We start from the raw sequence: 19,960 nt of genomic DNA, 5'->3' as shown, positions 1-19,960 counted from the left end.
CTCACTTAAAATAGAGTATCTCGAACAAAGTGATTGGGGCAAAGTTTCTTGATTTCCTTGAGGCTTAAAGGATCGCCTTCTAAATATGCATCCTCTGCTTCAGGAGCGAAGAACGTAGAAAGATTTTGTTTTCCATATTGTTGTGCCTCATCTGTTAGTATCTGCTGTGACTCTGCATGATCAATATCATCTGCAACATTCAGCAGTAGAACTGTAGCCATTATCTACAAGCACATTTAAGTAAATATTAAAGCATGTATAGATTAATACACATTGTTTAAAGCATATTAACCACTAGAGAGACAACAAAGAGATAACTTAAATTATAGACTTTGAGAGAGAGACGGAGAGAGAGAGACATAGAGAGATATAGAGAGAGAGAGAGATGGAGAGGTCATCACACAATACTTTATTTAAATCACTTTGATTAAAACATCACACTATTAAAACTTTGATTAAAACATCACACATTGATTAAAGACAACAAAAAGTAGACTCATATGTATCTCAAAAGGTTACAAGTAGTCAATAAATTTCGTGGCTACACCATAAAAGAGTTATCATCTAATCATCCAAAGGTCGGAGACCTGAACTCTTTACAACATTAACCCCAAAATTTTGGATGTCGTGGATACAACATGATAGGGTAAAAGCGTCAGGACGGTCATTGGGATCCGTCTCAAGGCCTGCTAGTACCTTTCTATACATGGTAGCGACAAAACGCTTTAAGAGAGGCTCCAAAATAGGCGGTAAGCTATCTATTGATTTGGTAAGAGAGGCTATAAATTTCTTGTGGCCTTGAGTAAGAAGGGAGATTTGTAGATATACATTCGGGAGCTACATGTTTTTAGCGAGCTTTCCAAGTTGCTGTAGTTGATGGCGAAGGATCTGGAAGGGGTGGAAAATGAGTGTTGGTAGGAGAAAAGGAAGCACGCACCCAATCGTCAATGCCAACATGGTTCTGAGTAGTCCATTGATAATCTGATAAATATTTGATATAAAAATATCGCGATTTCCAACTGTGTCTTGGAAATCCTTGGCCATTGGTCTGCCTGGATCATTTTTTAGTGTCTGAAGCCACTGATCCAAGTGACCACCATTCCAATATCTGTAGATAACCATAGGTGTTATCTCCCTACACGCGAGGCCCATAGGTGAAATGATGCCCATGTGCTGATAAGGGATGTTGGTAGCCTCGTGCGTTGCTAGCTGTGCTCTGCATTCATATACCCTTCCCCTTGCTTTATGCATTTTGCAGTATATACCACATCTGGAAATGCAATGTCTTTAACTTTGACTTTGCATACATAAGCAAAAGCCCCCTCCCCAAGTCGCAGTGCTTGCAAAAAGTCAATCACTACGGGGCGCAATAAATAAATAGAGGGGGCATCATAGTTGACCAAGGCTTGAGAAGCTCCTCCTTGAGAAGCCCCTACTTGAGAAGCCTCTGCTTGAGCAGCCCCTGCTTGAGATACCCCTACTTGAGAAGCTGTCCCTGCTCCTGCCTGGACCTCCACCTCTGTATGGGGTCGTTTTCTTGGTATCTCTGTAATTGCCTTCCCTTTAAAACACTGATATAGCTCGGTGACGAGCAACATCCTTGTCTCAAAGCTAGGCAGACGGTTACTTGACACAGTTTTTCCTGTCACATGGATCTGGCCAATAATTCGCTTAACTTCTTCGTGAAGCTTTCCACTTGCAAGTAGAGAAGATTCACGTTGAAGTTCAAGAAAGAAGCCTTGCAAATTGGTGAAAGCTTGTGTTGCTAAATCACCAATCCATGTGTCGTAGGAGCCCTTGTCATCTGTGTCAAAGATGCTGCGCAATCTATCCTCTTGAAGCTGATACATGTAGTGGCACACAAACTCACTAATGTGCTTTCGTGCGGCCTTGGTAAGATAGAGGGAGATATACATAGGTTATTTTTCAAGGGAGGGGAACAAACATAGATAATCATGTTTATCTTTCAAGGGGGGGAGTGAGAGAGAGAGAGAGACACACACACATACACATAGATAATAGGTTACCTTGAAGGGGGGGAGGGGGGGAGGAGAGAAAGAGAGAGAGAGAGAGAGAGTTTACTTTTCAATGGGTGGAGAGATGCAGAGAGAGAGAGAGAGAGAGAGAGACACATAGGTAGAGAGAGGCAAACACATAGATAGAGAGGCACGTATATGTTTGTTTTCAAGGGGGGAGAGGGAGATATAGAGAGTGAGAGAGTTGAGATAGACATAGACAAAGAGAGACAAATATAGTTTACTTTTCAAGGGGGGGGGGAGGGGAGAGGCACGTATATGTTTGTTTTCAAGGGGGGAGAGGGAGATATAGAGAGTGAGAGAGTTGAGATAGACATAGACAAAGAGAGACAAATATAGTTTACTTTTCAAGGGGGGGAGAGAGAGAGGGGGGGGGGACATACGCACACACATAGTTTTCTTTTCAATGGGGGGGAGAGAGAGAGAGGGATATATACACGTAGATAGAGAAAGAGACAAACATAGATATATATATATATATATAGAGAGAGAGAGAGAGAGAGAGATGATACATTTTTTAAAACAATAAAAACAAATTTTTACACGTAATAATTCTAAATTTATTTTTGAAGTGCGACATTATGTCTAGCACAATGTCCAAAAATATTTTTTCTATTGTTTCATTTTTTTCTAAAATTATCTCTCGAGTGTGAGACTAGCCTCTAACACACAAAAGATAATATCCTATAAAGCATTTATATTCTTGGTGTACGCGTGGCATTATACTCACTCCTGTAATATGAGTAAGCCTCTAATATATACAGGATGATTTTTATTTGTTAAACCCTTTCAATTATTAATCTTGAATCATGATGTGTATGAGACGAGGCCTTTAAACACGATACAAGATTAATAATTGAAAGTATTAAAACACCTAAAACTACTCCTACAATGCGAGGCATGCCTCTAACATATATAGGAATAGTTCTACACTGCCTAGACATGCCCCTTGGACGCTAGAGACATATATATATATATATGAAAATGAACTGATATATTAACATGAGAAGGGGGGTTTGGTTTGATTTTTAAATTTCAAATACAACATACTCTATGGTATCATTGAGGGTTGGTTCGTTAATGAATATGTTGTTATTGGTGTCTATGCGACAGGCTTATGGATATATGAAGCACATGTGCAAGGCATGGAAGTACATCCCCCTAGGTAGGAACAGTTCTAACACTAGAACTGTAGATATACTCATATTAGCAAACCAGTACAAATATAGTTATGAGCAAAAACTAAAAATAAGTGAAAATAAGTAGACCCTTATTCCAGAAAGGTAGAATAGTCCATCTGTTCATAACATAAATTGGAGTAGACTTAAACTTTCATACTGATAGAACATATAGTACACTAAGAACTTAAAACATACCGGTAAACTATAGAAAATTCCATATATTGTTTAACAAGCTAGAAAAGTACCAAATAGGAGATGCTCTTCATTTAAAACCATAAAGGCAGACCCATGTTTCATGATATGTAGAGTATAGACAAGGTTTACCAGAGAAGAACACCCTTCTGTTTAGAGGATCAACTCTAAACAATTAACTGGCCATGCATCTCTACATAGAGTATAAGTAAAGTAGTTGCTTCTATCAAAAGTTTCCTCAGCTATCATTATCAAGATTTAGTTAACGAGTGTAAGTTTTTCAACATGACAGAGTTCATAAGAAATCAATAAACTACAAACAATATCAACAACCACAATAGAGCTAATACATAGCAAGTGAATATGTAATTGCCTAACACAATTCAAATCCGTACAGGTAGAAATCACGTTACCTTGAATAAGCATACTGAAATAACTATCAACATGGAGAATATAGTTATATTTCAATAAGCAAGATTTCCTACCAAACATATCAAGTATGTAGACTTCTAGGTGTCTTTAGAACAGTGCACTCGAGCTTTAACCAGTAATTGAAGTGTCAGATATTAGCTAACATGTATATATACATGTAGCGGTCATCAGCGGTTATGTATGAACAACATTTTGTGTTTCCAATGACTAATGTAGCATTTACTAGACCTTGATTGGCCATGCTATTCGTTTTGAATCTTTGGCAGGCGGGGTTACAAAATCTTGCTCGACATCCCTACGACGGTACCATTTGAGTCCGTGCTTCTTAAGCCAGCGTTTGAAGGGACCTAGATCTCGACAAAGAAAGATAGCATCATCCGGACTCGGAAGATGGGGCAAGACATACCTAGCATAGCTATCTACAAATCTCGGGCTATCTGTGGATGACGCCGTATTTGCATCTGCTTGCGTTCCACCCTCATGAATCCCTATAGTATACCCAGGCAACCCGGCTGGAATGATAGGAGAGCCACTAGCGCCCTTCAAGGTGCTGCTCTTGATGTGCAAGAAGTTGCCATCATATGATAATAGGATACCTGGAGAACACAATAGCTGACCCTCAGTAAAAGCTCCAAAAGTGTCCTTCAACAAGCCGTACAATGAATCTGGATCCGCAGCAAAGTCTTTATAGAGCTCTCCAATGCCGTGATTGTCATTCTTTAAAATGAGTTCTTGTTATGCTTGGTGGAGGAAGTGTTCCACACATGGATAACCATATGATGCAACAAATCCACCCCATAAAACTTCAGTAGGAGAGCAAGGAAGTAGAAAATCTGCATCAATAGCAAACGCCTGAAAGCAAGCCACATCTTCCATGCTATCATATGCTACAGCGAGAGGCCTAGTTGCAATGCTAAATCCATGCCACAGCTGCTTTGATTTCACAAGCGATCCAAAACAACCTCCACTCAAACTCCAAGCCCTCAGTGTTGTAATGGAGGCCATAACAATCTTTGGCAAAAGAGTGGCCTGAGGTGTAGCAAACGGCTGCTTTTTGTGGCCCGAGAGGTGGGCATGCCACCCAAGAGGTGTTGAGATATCGAGCTCGTCTAGTGAGGCGGTGGACACTGATGACCCGCCCGGGGGATAGGCCCCACACTTACACCACTGGCATGGTTGGTGAGATCTTGGGTGATATGCGGCGAGTGGGATGACAGGCTGTGTGACAGCCATTCTAGAGACTGGCATAGTTATAGCGCCAGCTCATTTAGTCGGGTTCACACTATAGAGAACCCGTGTATGTATTTGGTTGAGTACCTTTCATATTGTGTCTACTCTTATTCTTGTATATGGTGTGTTGAGTGTTGAGTAGAGAAGAAGAAGATTTTCAGCCTCTCACCTTGTGTGTTCTCTATTAGGGTTTTGTGAGTGTGTGTGTGTGCTTGCAAGAGCTCAAGCTCTCTTCCCCCCTGCATCTTTTCATGGTATCAGAGCCTGGTTCGTGCTAAGGGCTGAACTGCAAGCAAGAGAACCACAGGAAGCGGTACGAGGGTAAGAGTTTCAACTACTCTTCCCTATTTGTGTTGGTGACTACACCCTTGTCGGGAGCTCTACGGGAGGCACCGGCAACGATCTCTGATTGAGGAGCTTTCTTCGCGAGAGTAAAGCTATAGGGCAACTATACTGTTCTATCGGACAAAAATTTTTGGGCCGAAAACGCGTTTCGAGCGCGTCTGGACCTCTGTTTTTCAGAAAGCAGACTATTTCGAGCACTGCGGGTAAGTCATCGATTCTCTGCAAAACCCTGTTTTAAGAACTGTAGGAAGACAGATTGACTGTGCAAACACTGTGGGTGCTGCAAAGAGGTCTACAGTTGCCATTGGGTGTATGTATGCACATTGAAGTCACTGGTTGTGACATTTGAGAGTACTATAGTACCGCTGTGCAGAAAATACAGCAGGTTGTGCAGTAAAACCAAGTTTCTGGTAAAATTGTGTGTTTGGCAAGATGTCAAATGATGGGATAACACAGATTGTGGCTGAGAAGCTTGATAAGAATAACTTCCATGCTTGGAGGTTCAGGTTGACGAATTTCCTGATGGGAAAGGGCTATTGGGACTACATAGAAGGTGAGCATGAAGAGGCACCGGAGATACCGGACATAAATCCGACTGCTGCAAATGTGAAGGAGTTTAAAGACTGGAACCAAGGAGCCAGGAAAGTAATGTATTGGCTCTCCATTAGTATACAGGATACCATGATTGGGCATATTCAGGATGCCAAGTCCCCCAAGGAGGCGTGGGACACCTTGGTAAAGCTCTATGAAACAAATACCAAGGCACGTAAGATACAGTTGAAGAATGAACTTCATACTGTAGAGAAAAAGAGCATGTATGTGAATGACTATCCGCTGAAGATAAAGGGTATTGTGGAATCCCTTGCATCTATTGGTGTGTCAGTAGATGATGATGACAAGATGGAAGTCTGTCTACGTGGTCTCGGGCCACAATACAAGGCATTCAAGACGTCCATTCAGACTCGGGAAAACATTCCCAACTTTACAGATTTGGTGTCTATGCTGATTATCGAAGAGAAGAGCTTGGGTGAAGACCAACAGCCTTCACAAAGCAAAAACAGTTCAGAGCAACAGGCCTTCTATACGAGTTCAGGAAGAGGACGAGGTAGAGGAGGCCGTGGACGCGGTCAAGGAGGTGGCCGAACAGGTAATCAGAATTATGGTCAGCAGCAGCAGCAACAACAACAGTCCCAGAATCAACAACAACAACAACAACACGCAGGTGGAAGAGGCAAATTCAGAGGCAGGGGGAGTCAAAGAGGCCGTGGAAATTGGCAAAGGCAATATAATGATGCACGTGAATGCTATTATTGTGGTAAGCCTGGACATGTGCAGGCAGAATGCTATTATTGTGGTAAGCCTGGACATGTGCAGGCAGAATGTTATAAGAAGCATGCTGACATGCAAAATGGGAAAGTGCAGCAAAACAACTATGCATCCTCAAGCAGAAATAATGAGGATAATGAAAGGTTGTTTGTTATGCAGCATGTCGTGAATGCCATGTCTGAAAATGTTGATGCAGCACAAAAAGATAATGTATGGTATGTGGATTCAGGCGCTTCGATCCACATGACGAGTCATGTGGAGTGGTTCAAGGAGATGAAAAACCCAGAAAGACCAGGTTTTGTGGAAACAGGGGATGACACTGCTCATCCAATTGCCCACGTTGGAGATGTGCCATTGTCTATGCAGGATGACAAAGTGAAGTACCTTGCAGATGTATTTCATGTACCGAACATAACAAAGAATCTGGTTTCAGTTGGCCAGATGATTGAGCAGGGTTTGCAGGTTCGGTTTAACCCTGATGGATGTTATGTTGAAGATTTTAAAGACAAGTGCAAGTTGGTTGCAAAAGGCAACAGAGTGGGCAGAATGTTTACATTAAATGTAGACATGCCTGAAATGAGTGCTGCAATGTTTGCAAATGGTTCAAGAATTGTTGCAGACACAGACATTTGACATAAAAGGATTGGACATGTAAATGTGCAGAGATTGAAGTCTATGCAGACAAAAGGAATTGTGACAGGGCTGCCAAAATTTAAAGTGGAAGGTATGCAGAAAATATGTGAAGCATGCCAATTTGGGAAGCAAACAAAGCATGTGTTTCTACGTAACAGATATGTGAGCAGAAATGCACTAGATATTGTGCATTCAGATGTATGGGATCCTACGAAGACCATATCTATGGGAGGCTGCAGGTATTATGTGACTTTCATTGATGACCACACAAGGAAAGTGTGGGTATATTTCATGAAGGAGAAGAGTGAGGTGTTTACTCACTTTCAGAATTTCAGAGTTTTGGTTGAAAAGCAAACAGGGAAATATGTAAAGTGCCTAAGGTCAGATGAAGGGGGAGAATACTTCTCCAATAAGTTCTCTGAATTTTTGAAGAAGAATGGTATTCGGAGACAGTTTACATGCAGATACACTCCGCAGCAAAATGGAGTTGCTGAGCGGAAAAACAGGCACATTGCTGAGATTGCGCGAGCATTGATGGAAGAGAAGAATATGCCGCATTGCTATTGGGCTGAGGCTGTTTCTACAGCAGTATACATCATGAACAGGACTCCAACTGCAGCCATACATGATGTAACTCCAGAGGAGAGGTTTACTGGCAGAAAACCAGATTTGTCTCATTTGAAAGTCTTTGGATGCATTGCATATGTGCATATGCCAGATGAGCTGAGAACTAAGTTGGATCCAAAAGCTGAAAAATGTGTGTTTATTGGATACTCCCTTGAGCAAAAAGGATACAGGTGTTATAACCCTGCTACACGTGAGTTGAGAGTAAGCAGGGATGTTGTTTTTGATGAGATGAGCAGCTGGTATGTTGCTGAAAAAGAAGCTGTTGGGGCTGATGTGAGTGGTAGTGTGGTTGCACAGAATGCAGGTCAGAAATCACAGTCTTTGAGTGGACCAGGAGAGTCCTCATCTAGTGGGTCTGTCGATAGACCATGGAGTGGCAGGCTGTGTCATAATACCAGTCATGCAAATGTGATTACTACATCACGTAAAGGAAAAGAGAAAGTGGTTCAACCCCTTGGTATGCCTGACATTTCTGCAGGGCATTCTCATGTTGATGGAGAGTCTAGTGGCTCAGATATGAGCCTTGATGAGGAGCTTGGGATCCCAGCTATGAGAACACCTGGTGTAAAGAAGGCTATGGAAGCCATGAATGAAAAGCTGCGAAGATCTGGTAGAGTAAAGAACCCTGTGCAGAGGTTTACTTATGATGGTTATGTGGCACATCACTATGCATATATGGCAAAGGTTGTGCAGGTTGTTGAGCCCACATGCATTGATGAGGCGGTTGGAAATGTGTGTTGGGAGAAAGCTATGGATGAGGAGATGGATGCACTATATGGAAATGAAACTTGGGATTTAGTGCAATTGCCTGAAGGCAAGAAAGCCATTGGATGCAAGTGGGTGTACAAAGTTAAACATAACAGTGATGGAAGCATAAACAGGTACAAGGCTAGATTGGTAGCCAAAGGATATGCGCAGACATATGGGATTGATTATGAGGAAACTTTCAGCCCGGTTGCCAAGATGGCAACGGTGAGAGTTGTGATAGCAGTGGCTGTGTCAAAGCAATGGTCTTTACATCAGATGGATGTAAAGAATGCATTCTTGCATGGGGATTTGCAAGAAGAGGTGTATATGTTGCAGCCACCTGGTTATGAGGATATGGGTCACCCCGAGCATGTTTGCAGATTGAAGAAAGCCTTGTATGGCTTAAAGCAAGCACCAAGAGCATGGTCTGACAAGATTTCTGAATATCTTGTCACTATTGGCTTTCATGTAGCCAATGCAGATTTCTCGCTGTATGTGAGACATGGTGATAGAGGAGTTGTGCTTGTTGTCATCTATGTAGATGACTTGATCATTACGGGGGACCATGATGCAGAGATCTTTGATGTAAAGATCTTGCTTAGACAGAAGTTTGAGATGAAGGATCTGGGGGAGCTCAGATATTTCTTGGGCATTGAGGTGATTAGGTCACCACATGGTATTGGATTACTGCAGAGACAGTATGGCTTGGACATGTTGTCCAAGTATGGTATGACAGGCTGTAAGCCTATTTCTGTGCCATTGGATCAGAATGGCAAGTTGAGTGCAGATTCAGGAGAGATCTTGGAAGATCCTACTATGTATAGGCGCATAGTAGGAAGTTTGATTTACATGACGATCACCAGACCAAATTTGAGCTATGCTGTTGGGTTGGGAGTCAGTTTATGCAGGTTCCACGAAAACCGCATTTGGATGCAGTGAGACGCATACTGAGGTATGTGAAGTCTACTTTGCATTGTGGACTATTCTATGAGACTGGGACAGAGATATGTGTACATGGGTACACAGATGCTGATTGGGCTGGTAGTATCTCAGATAGAAGATCTACCAGTGGATTCATGTTTTCTTTGGGGAGTGCTGCTGTGACTTGGAGCAGCAAGAAGCAGTCTACGGTTGCTCTATCGAGTACAGAGGCCGAGTACAGAGGAGCTGCTATGGCAGCATGTGAGGTAGCTTGGTTGAGAAAGCTACTTGCAGATTTGGGTCTATCAGTGGATAGACAAGTTGTCATTTTCTGTGACAACATTAGCAGTATACAGTTGGCCAGGAACCCAGTCTTTCATGCTCGTACAAAGCCCATAGAGGTTCACTATCACTTCGTCAGAGAGAAGGTCTTAGCAGGACACCTTGACCTTGTTTATGTCAGCAGCACAGAGGATCAGGTAGCTGACATCTTCACCAAAGCATTGGGTACAGAGAAGCTCCGCAGATTCAGAGCTTCGCTTGGTGTACATGAGATGGAGTTGAGCTCGAGGGGGAGTGTTGAGATATCGAGCTCGTCTAGTGAGGCGGTGGACACTGATGACCCGCCTGGGGAATAGGCCCCACACTTACACCACTGGCATGGTTGGTGAGATCTTGGGTGATATGCGGCCAGTGGGATGACAGGCTGTGTGACAGCCATTCTAGAGACTGGCATAGTTATAGCGCCAGCTCATTTAGTCGGGTTCACACTATAGAGAACCCGTGTATGTATTTGGTTGAGTACCTTTCATATTGTGTCTACTCTTATTCTTGTATATGGTGTGTTGAGTGTTGAGTAGAGAAGAAGAAGATTTTCAGCCTCTCACCTTGTGTGTTCTCTATTAGGGTTTTGTGAGTGTGTGTGTGTGCTTACAAGAGCTCAAGCTCTCTTCCCTCCTGCATCTTTTCAAGAGGTAAACACGGTGTAGGTATCCTGCATACTTAGCTTGGTACGAAACACAGAATCGAGAACTAATTGTACGCCTTCACAAGGATTGCGAAAAATTGGTGCAGAAGGACTACCGTCGTTAGGCTTCTGTGAAATGTGGATTTGCATAATTCCCTTTCCTCTGGCTGATCTTTCATTCACTTCATACAGCTTCATGAATTTCCTCTCCTGTGTGGATGTGTGATCCAAGCTAGCCTTTTCTTGGAACAGAGAAACTGCAGGAAATACCTTATCAAACGGTGGAGACGCCCACTTGAAATCTGTATTCACAATCTCTGGTGAGTCATGGCTGAAGATGGCATGCAAATCTGCAGCAACGAGGCTATCCATGCCATAGCCAAAACCGGGAGGAATGCCACGAGGGCAATGAGGAGAAGACAGGGAGCCCATGGAACGCACAATCGCTGGTGAGTCATTGGCATGCACGTCTGCAGTAGTGAGGCTATCCATGCCATAGCCAAAACCAGGACGAATGCCATGAGGGCGATGAGGAGAAGACGGAGAGCCCATGGAACGCGCAATCAACCTGAATCCTTTCTTCATCCTGCTGGCAAAGATCAAGAAAGAGAAAGTGATTAAAAGCCATAAACATTGTGTGTTGTTGTATTCATTAACAACTTACTAAGCACGATTAGTTTCTTGTAATTTGTTTGTCTCTCTCTCTATATTTACTCTCTTTATCTCTTGTGTGTGTAAGGTTCACATTTGGCCTGTTTCTATGAGGAGCGCACGCGCACACACACATACACACATGCTCCCTCTCTTTTTGATTGCAAAGAAAGCACCTCTTGTGCTAGCCAAACATTGACAAAGCCGTCGACTGTCAGTGGGTATACATGCATATGTGCATGTCTCTCCTTTTCAAAGGCCCCCAAACAGGCAGAAACCTGCAGCTTACAAATAGCAGAAGATGTCAACAATGGTTTCCACACTTTGATCTCTTCTAGGAACTAAGCGAGTCCTGCCTTTGTCCTCCTCTATTGACGCAGAAGATTTTTCAAAATAGATGCAATCCTGACCTAATACTCTCTCTCTCACACAAACACACTGTCTCGTTCTTCTTTACGGGCTTATGCTCAATCAGCCTATTTCTTTTTGAGTTGGGATCAGAATGCCCATGTTGAAATGGTGGGGCATTTTCCTTTTCAACAAAGCTAGAAACATTTGTTGCTCTGAGTGAGAACTCCTAGAGGACGAATCCACCTGTGATCGTGTGAGCATTGCAGTCCCATTTGAAAATTGTTTTCTAATCTTGGGTATCCCGTATCAAGGAGGCCTGCATGCCATCCTCAATTTCTATCTCTAGGTATTCACATTGACAACCTAATAAACATCTAAGAAAACACATGTATGTGCAGTAATATGTGAATTGGGGCTTTCTGTGTAAATCCATGTAGCAGTAAGCTTGATTCTATTGCAGACAGGATAATATGCATACGGTTTATGTGCAGGAATTAAGCAGAGAGAAGTACAACATAAGACTAGAAGACCCAAGTAACATGGAAAATGAAAGAGAGCAAGCTAGATAAAAGGCACCTTGCAGCCTTCTTGGCAATGGCGAGAAGCTCCTGCTTTTCTGGTCAAAAGTTAATATGGAAGAAGTAGAGGGATTCTGATGGCGATGGCGATGGCGATGGCGAGAACTCTTGCTTTTTTGGTTTGAAGAAGGGAAAACCCTTGCGCTGCAAATTTAAAAGATGATAATCGCGCCTAAGCATTAAGATTAGAAAAGAAAATTAATGGGGTGTCTGTGGTTAGAAACCAGTCAGGTTTGTAGCCTGTAGGTGATGTAGAGGCCCCACCCTCTATATCACCTACAACCCTCTCTCTCCGGTAAAAGCAGACAATTGTCAGTTTTTTAACCAGTTGTAGCTCCAATGTAGAGGGTGTATCGGGGCGGCCTCTTACACATCAAGCCGGCACCCTCCAGCTGATGTGTAGGATGGGCGGGGGCCCGCTAAAAATAAAAAATATAAAAGCGGCCCATATGCCATCTCGAGTGAAGTAGCCTATTGATTCATGCATTACTTTCCATGGTTCAAGGCTTTGGCGGCATTCTGGACGAGGAGTTGGGGGCACCCAAATTTTTGGATGCCCCCTTTTAATGGATCAAATCAATGTGTGCCACTTGGCGGCCACCTCGGCCACACACCTACTGCCAGATGGCGGGCGCTAAGTGTGTAAACTCCCTTATATTATATCAAAATTTACATCACCAAAAATTGGTCAAGGCATCATTCTTTCAATTCTCTTGATCAGAACTCTAGCTACCATTTGACTTATACCCTTCCTGGATTCTTCCACTAGCTTACAAGCTTTGATCAATACCTTTTTTATTCCCTCTTACTGAGACTACCACCACGAGCATGAAGTTTATATCTCTTCGATCATTATCCCTCTTATGGTATTCCAAAGTTTGAAGAAACTTGCCCTTACATCCCAAGAGAGCTTGACTCCTAATCACTTGATCAATGGCTCCCATTCTGCTGAGAATATTCTCAAGGTTTCTCCATGCACTCTTGACAGTAGGACATTCTCAAGGTTTCTCCATGCACTCTTGAAAGTAGGACATTCCCAAATGGCATGGCTCAGAGACTCCTTGTGCCTCTTACATCTAGGACATAAATTAGAAGATTCACACCTTTTTGGACTTCGTCCTACAAAATTTGCTGTCCACCCTGTAGCCAATACTGTTCCAACACTTAATCGTTCTGTCTATCCACTTTACAGTCCTTTTTGTTTTTGAACTTCACGTTCCTGCCAATATTCTATCCTCTGATACTCCTTTCTTTCTGTTTGGGGTCCATAGTACCACCAAAAAGAGCAGTTGATCAGTTGCTCTTGATATTGCAAATTACCTCCCTTAATACTAATTTTTCCTTTTTATTCAAAAAGCTAGCTCTCCATCCTCCATGGCATCCCTATATAACCAAATGGATTGTAACAGTGAAGAACCCCCTCTAGGATTAACCTCCCATTTAACTGCCAACATATACCTTTTCCAACAACTAATCATAGCATGAGCCCTTGGCCTTTACTTTAATAGGACACATAAGCTTATTGATCCAATGCACTCCTTCCCACGCGCTTCGGCCTTTGCAACCTTGACTCTAGTGAAATCTCCTTTTGTCTTATCCATTTGCAAAGTAGCTTTTCAGCTTTCTCCTATAGCAAGGAAGGCCCCATCCCTCGTCTTCTTTTGCATAACAAATTTGCTCCCATGAAGCATATATCCGCTGCTTCTTGCCTTCCCATTTCCACTTGAAACCTCTAAACAGTTTATCTATGGAGTTCCATTCCGCATATGAGAACTTGATCAGAGAAGCCACCTATACTAGTAATGCATATAAAATATGCTTAAGCACCACAATTTTACCAACTTTATATTCGCTCTTCATGAAGCGTGCACCAGCATATAATCCATGGATGTGCTTGGGGTCTAGCCCGATATTAAAATCCCAGGCCAGTCCTGCATCCCCAAGGTCTGAAAAGAGATAGAGAAGGAGAGAGCTTGATCTCCTGTAAGCACACACACACACACAAACCCTAGAATAGAGTACACAAGGAAGGAGGCTGAAATCTTCTTCTTCTTCTTCACCACATACCAAATAATAAGTAAGGTCTACAAAACATAAAGGAGAGTACAACATAAAATAGAGTGTATGTACTGGCGGCCCGCCGGCAGGCGGCCGAAAAATTTAAAAATTCAAAAACATCCGTGGTGGCTTTTTATTCATTTTCCTCTTTTTATATTTTGGCACCGTTGAGCGCCGAAAAACCCACTTCGAGCACCCGCCCGTAGCGCCGGGAACGCGTGCCACGCGCTCTGCCGCCCCGCCCGCAGTGATTTTCCTTACGCCAACGCTTGCCCCGCGCCTCCTCCCCTAGTGGGAACGCGTGTGTAATTTTCAAGAATTTTTTGTCTTATTTTTCTATTTTTATTAATTTTCTAGGCCCTTTTTCTATATTTTCTTTTTAAAAAATTCATTTTTTCCTTTCCTTATTTTTACGTGATTTTTATTTACTCATACCCCCGCACACACGCACACCCACACACGCACGTCCATTTCCTTTTATTTTTATTTACTTTTATTTTATTTTATTTTTATTTTTATTTTTAGTTTTTTTTCTTTCTCCTTTTTTTTCCGTTCCTTCTTATTTTCCTCCTGAACCCCCTCCCGGGGGCTGGAGAGGGCCCTTAGAAGGGCCCTTCAATTTGAATTTTCTCTTTCTACCCTCCCTCTCATTTTCTCTTTCTAACCTCCCCCTCATTTAAATTGAAGTCAGAAAAAGAAAAAGAAAAAAACTGTTCTTTAGTGTAAAAAATCTGGCTAAAATTTTCAAAAACCAATGATTGAAGGTAGCCTCGAAAAAACCGGTTGAATTTATGCCAATTTAGTTATAAAAACCGGTTAGGAGGCTTAGTTTGTTAAGCGAAAACCGGTTAAGGAGAATGCTTTCCTTTTTTTCACTGGTTAGGAAAAAGTTTTTTTTTCTGACCCTGCGGGCCTCTCTTTCCCCCCATACCCCCACGCCCCTTCTCTCTCTCTCTCTCTCTCTCTCTCTCTCTCTCTCTCTCTCTCTAAATTGAAAGAGAATTGAAAGAATGATGCCTTGACCAATTTTTGGTGATGTAAATTTTGATATAATATAAGGGAGTTTACACACTTAGCGCCCGCCATCTAGCAGTAGGTGTGTGGCCGAGGTGGCCGCCAAGTGGCACACATTGATTTGATCCATTAAAAGGGGGCATCCAAAAATTTGGGTGCCCCCAACTCCTCGTCCAGAATGCCGCCAAAGCCTTGAACCATGGAAAGTAATGCATGAATCAATAGGCTACTTCACTCGAGATGGCATATGGGCCGCTTTTATATTTTTTATTTTTAGCGGGCCCCCGCCCATCCTACACATCAGCTGGCGGGTGCCGGCTTGATGTGTAAGAGGCCGCCCCGATACACCCTCTACATTGGAGCTACAACTGGTTAAAAAACTGACAATTGTCTGCTTTTACCGGAGAGAGAGGGTTGTAGGTGATATAGAGGGTGGGGCCTCTACATCACCTACAGGCTACAAACCTGACTGGTTTCTAACCACAAACACCCCATTAATTTTCTTTTCTAATCTTAATGCTCAGGCGCGATTATCATCTTTTAAATTTGCAGCGCAAGGGTTTTCCCTTCTTCAAACCAAAAAAGCAAGAGTTCTCGCCATCGCCATCGCCATCGCCATCAGAATCCCTCTACTTCTTCCATATTAACTTTTGACCAGAAAAGCAGGAGCTTCTCGCCATCGCCAAGAAGGCTGCAAGGTGCCTTTTATCTAGCTTGCTCTCTTTCATTTTCCATGTTACTTGGGTCTTCTAGTCTTATGTTGTACTTCTCTCTGCTTAATTCCTGCACATAAACCGTATGCATATTATCCTGTCTGCAATAGAATCAAGCTTACTGCTACATGGATTTACACAGAAAGCCCCAATTCACATATTACTGCACATACATGTGTTTTCTTAGATGTTTATTAGGTTGTCAATGTGAATACCTAGAGATAGAAATTGAGGATGGCATGCAGGCCTCCTTGACACGGGATACCCAAGATTAGAAAACAATTTTCAAATGGGACTGCAATGCTCACACGATCACAGGTGGATTCCTCCTCTAGGAGTTCTCACTCAGAGCAACAAATGTTTCTAGCTTTGTTGAAAAGGAAAATGCCCCACCATTTCAACATGGGCATTCTGATCCCAACTCAAAAAGAAATAGGCTGATTGAGCATAAGCCCGTAAAGAAGAACGAGACAGTGTGTTTGTGTGAGAGAGAGTATTAGGTCAGGATTGCATCTATTTTGAAAAATCTTCTGCGTCAATAGAGGAGGACAAAGGCAGGACTCGCTTAGTTCCTAGAAGAGATCAAAGTGTGGAAACCATTGTTGACATCTTCTGCTATTTGTAAGCTGCAGGTTTCTGCCTGTTTGGGGGCCTTTGAAAAGGAGAGACATGCACATATGCATGTATACCCACTGACAGTTGACGGCTTTGTCAATGTTTGGCTAGCACAAGAGGTGCTTTCTTTGCAATCAAAAAGAGAGGGAGCATGTGTGTATGTGTGTGTGCGCGTGCGCTCCTCGTAGAAACAGGCCAAATGTGAACCTTACACACACAAGAGATAAAGAGAGTAAATATAGAGAGAGAGACAAACAAATTACAAGAAACTAATCGTGCTTAGTAAGTTGTTAATGAATACAACAACACACATTGTGCGTTCCATGGGCTCCCTGTCTTCTCCTCATTGCCCTCGTGGCATTCCTCCCGGTTTTGGCTATGGCATGGATAGCCTCGCTGCTGCAGATTTGCATGCCATCTTCAGCCATGACTCACCAAAGATTGTGAATACAGATTTCAAGTGGGCGTCTCCACCGTTTGATAAGGTATTTCCTGCAGTTTCTCTGTTCCAAGAAAAGGCTAGCTTGGATCACACATCCACACAGGAGAGGAAATTCATGAAGCTGTATGCAGTGAATGAAAGATCAGCCAGAGGAAAGGGAATTGTGCAAATCCACATTTCACAGAAGCCTAACGACGGTTGTCCTTCTGCACCAATTTTTCAAAAATCCTTGTGAAGGCGTACAATTAGTTCTCGATTCTGTGTTTCGTACCAAGCTAAGTATGCAGGATACCTACACCGTGTTTACCTCTTGGGTGGCATGCCCACCTCTCGGGCCACAAAAAGCAGCCGTTTGCTACACCTCAGGCCACTCTTTTGCCAAAGATTGTTATGGCCTCCATTACAACACTGAGGGCTTGGAGTTTGAGTGGAGGTTGTTTTGGATCGCTTGTGAAATCAAAGCAGCTGTGGCATGGATTTAGCATTGCAACTAGGCCTCTCGCTGTAGCATATGATAGCATGGAAGATGTGGCTTGCTTTCAAGCGTTTGCTATTGATGCAGATTTTCTACTTCCTTGCTCTCCTACTGAAGTTTTATGGGGTGGATTTGTTGCATCATATGGTTATCCATGTGTGGAACACTTCCTCCACCAAGCACAACAAGAACTCATTTTAAAGAATGACAATCACGGCGTTGGAGAGCTCTATAAAGACTTTGCTGCGGATCCAGATTCATTGTACGGCTTGTTGAAGGACACTTTTGGAGCTTTTACTGAGGGTCAGCTATTGTGTTCTCCAGGTATCCTATTATCATATGATGGCAACTTCTTGCACATCAAGAGCAGCACCTTGAAGGGCGCTAGTGGCTCTCCTATCATTCCAACCGGGTTGCCTGGGTATACTATAGGGATTCATGAGGGTGGAACGCAAGCAGATGCAAATACGGCGTCATTCACAGATAGCCCGGGATTTGTAGATAGCTATTCCTAGGTATGTCTTGCCCCACCTTCCAAGTCCGGATGATGCTATCTTTCTTTGTCGAGATCTAGGCCCCTTCAAACGCTGGCTTAAGAAGCACGGACTCAAATGGTACCGTCGTAGGGATGTCGAGCAAGATTTTGTAACCCCGCCTGCCAAAGATTCAAAACGAATAGCATGGCCAATCAAGGTCTAGTAAATGCTACATTAGTCATTGGAAACACAAAATGTTGTTCATACATAGCCGCTGATGACCGCTACATGTATATATACATGTTAGCTAATATCTAACACTTCAATTACTGGTTAAAGCTCGAGTGCACTGTTCTAAAGACACCTAGAAGTCTACATGCTTGATATGTTTGGTAGGAAATCTTGCTTATTGAAATATAACTATATTCTCCATGTTGATAGTTATTTCAGTATGCTTATTCAACGTAACGTGATTTCTACTTGTACGGATTTGAATTGTGTTAGGGAATTACATATTCACTTGCTATGTATTATCTCTATTGTGGTTGTTGATATTGTTTGTAGTTTATTGATTTCTTATGAACTCTGTCATGTTGAAAAACTTACACTCGTTAACTAAATCTTGATAATGATAGCTGAGGAAACTTTTGATGAAGCAACTACTTTACTTATACTCTATGTAGAGATGCATGGCCAGTTAATTGTTTAGAGTTGATCCTCTAAACAGAAGGGTGTTCTTCTCTCGTAAACCTTGTCTATACTCTACATATCATGAAACATGGGTCTACCTTTATGGTTTTAAATGAAGAGCACCTCCTATTTGGTACTTTTCTAGCTTGTTAAACAATACATGGAATTTTCTATAGTTTACCGGTATGTTTTAAGTTCTTAGTGTACTATATGTTCTATCAGTATGAAAGTTTAAGTCTACTCCAATTTATGCTATGAACAGATGGACTATTCTACCTTTTCTGGAATAAGGGTCCACTTATTTTCACTTATTTTTAGTTTTTGCTCATAACTATATTTGTACTGGTTTGCTAATATGAGTATATCTACAGTTCTAGTGTTAGAACTGTTCCTACCTAGGGGGATGTACTTCCATGCCTTGCACATGTGCTTCATATATCCATAAGCCTGTCGCATAGACACCAATAACAACATATTCATTAACGAACCAACCCTCAATGATACCATAGAGTATGTTGTATTTGAAATTTAAAAATCAAACCAAACCCCCCTTCTCATGTTAATATATCAATTCATATATATATATATATATATATATATATATATATGTCTCTAGCATCCAAGGGGCATGTCTAGGCAGTGTAGAACTATTCCTATATATGTTAGAGGCATGCCTCGCATTGTAGGAGTAGTTTTAGGTGTTTTAATACTTTCAATTATTAATCTTGTATCGTGTTTAAAGGCCTCGTCTCATACACATCACGATTCAAGATTAATAATTGAAAGGGTTTAACAAATAAAAATCATCTTGTACATATTAGAGGCTTACTCATATTACAGGAGTGAGTATGATGCCACGCGTACACCAAGAATATAAATGCTTTATAGGATATTATCTTTTGCGTGTTAGAGGCTAGTCTCACACTCGAGAGATAATTTTAGAAAAAAATGAAACAATAGAAAAAATATTTTTGGACATTGTGCTAGACATAATGTCGCACTTCAAAAATAAATTTAGAATTATTACGTGTAAAAATTTGTTTTTATTGTTTTAAAAAATGTATCATCTCTCTCTCTCTCTCTCTCTCTCTCTCTCTCTCTATATATATATATATATATATATATATATGTTTGTCTCTTTCTCTATCTACGTGTATATATCCCTCTCTCTCTCCCCCCCCATTGAAAAGAAAACTGTGTGTGTGCGTATGTCCCCCCCCCCTCTCTCTCTCTCCCCCCCTTGAAAAGTAAACTATATTT

At 42.0% G+C, this 19,960-nt stretch overlaps 2 protein-coding genes across 4 annotated transcripts in view; both read right to left on the bottom strand.

Moving 5' to 3' along the window:
- Nucleotides 1–7: 7 nt before the first annotated feature.
- LOC147604505 (uncharacterized protein At2g33490-like) overlaps nucleotides 8–19,960 on the bottom strand; it is an 80,283-nt gene continuing 60,330 nt past the window's right edge. The window contains exon 7 of one of the 3 annotated variants that reach the window (XM_086794929.1): nucleotides 8–172. In XM_086794929.1, coding sequence (XP_086651055.1) covers nucleotides 148–172 — 25 coding nt within the window. In that variant the 3' untranslated portion in view covers nucleotides 8–147. Of the gene's footprint in view, nucleotides 225–19,960 lie in introns of all 3 variants that reach the window. The other 2 variants (XM_086794931.1, XM_086794930.1) reach the window with 2 other exon arrangements.
- LOC147604506 (uncharacterized) lies at nucleotides 10,638–12,238 on the bottom strand. Its single transcript, XM_086794724.1, has 2 exons — nucleotides 12,216–12,238; nucleotides 10,638–11,223 (listed from the first exon to the last, which is right to left on the bottom strand). The coding sequence occupies exon 2, from the start codon at nucleotides 11,220–11,222 to the stop codon at nucleotides 10,638–10,640; it is 585 nt and encodes a 194-aa protein (XP_086650850.1). The 5' UTR covers nucleotide 11,223; nucleotides 12,216–12,238.

Source organism: Cibotium barometz, chromosome 61 (genome assembly GCF_041138505.1).
Source record: "Cibotium barometz isolate CiBa-2024 chromosome 61, ASM4113850v1, whole genome shotgun sequence".
NCBI lineage: Eukaryota > Viridiplantae > Streptophyta > Polypodiopsida > Cyatheales > Cibotiaceae > Cibotium > Cibotium barometz.
This window is presented reverse-complemented; position numbering and strand designations above follow the sequence as displayed.

Coding starts and splice junctions, on each gene's coding strand:
- LOC147604506 (XM_086794724.1), bottom strand. CDS start 11,222: ATGAAGAAAGGATTCAGGTTGATTGCGCGTTCCATGGGCTCTCCGTCT.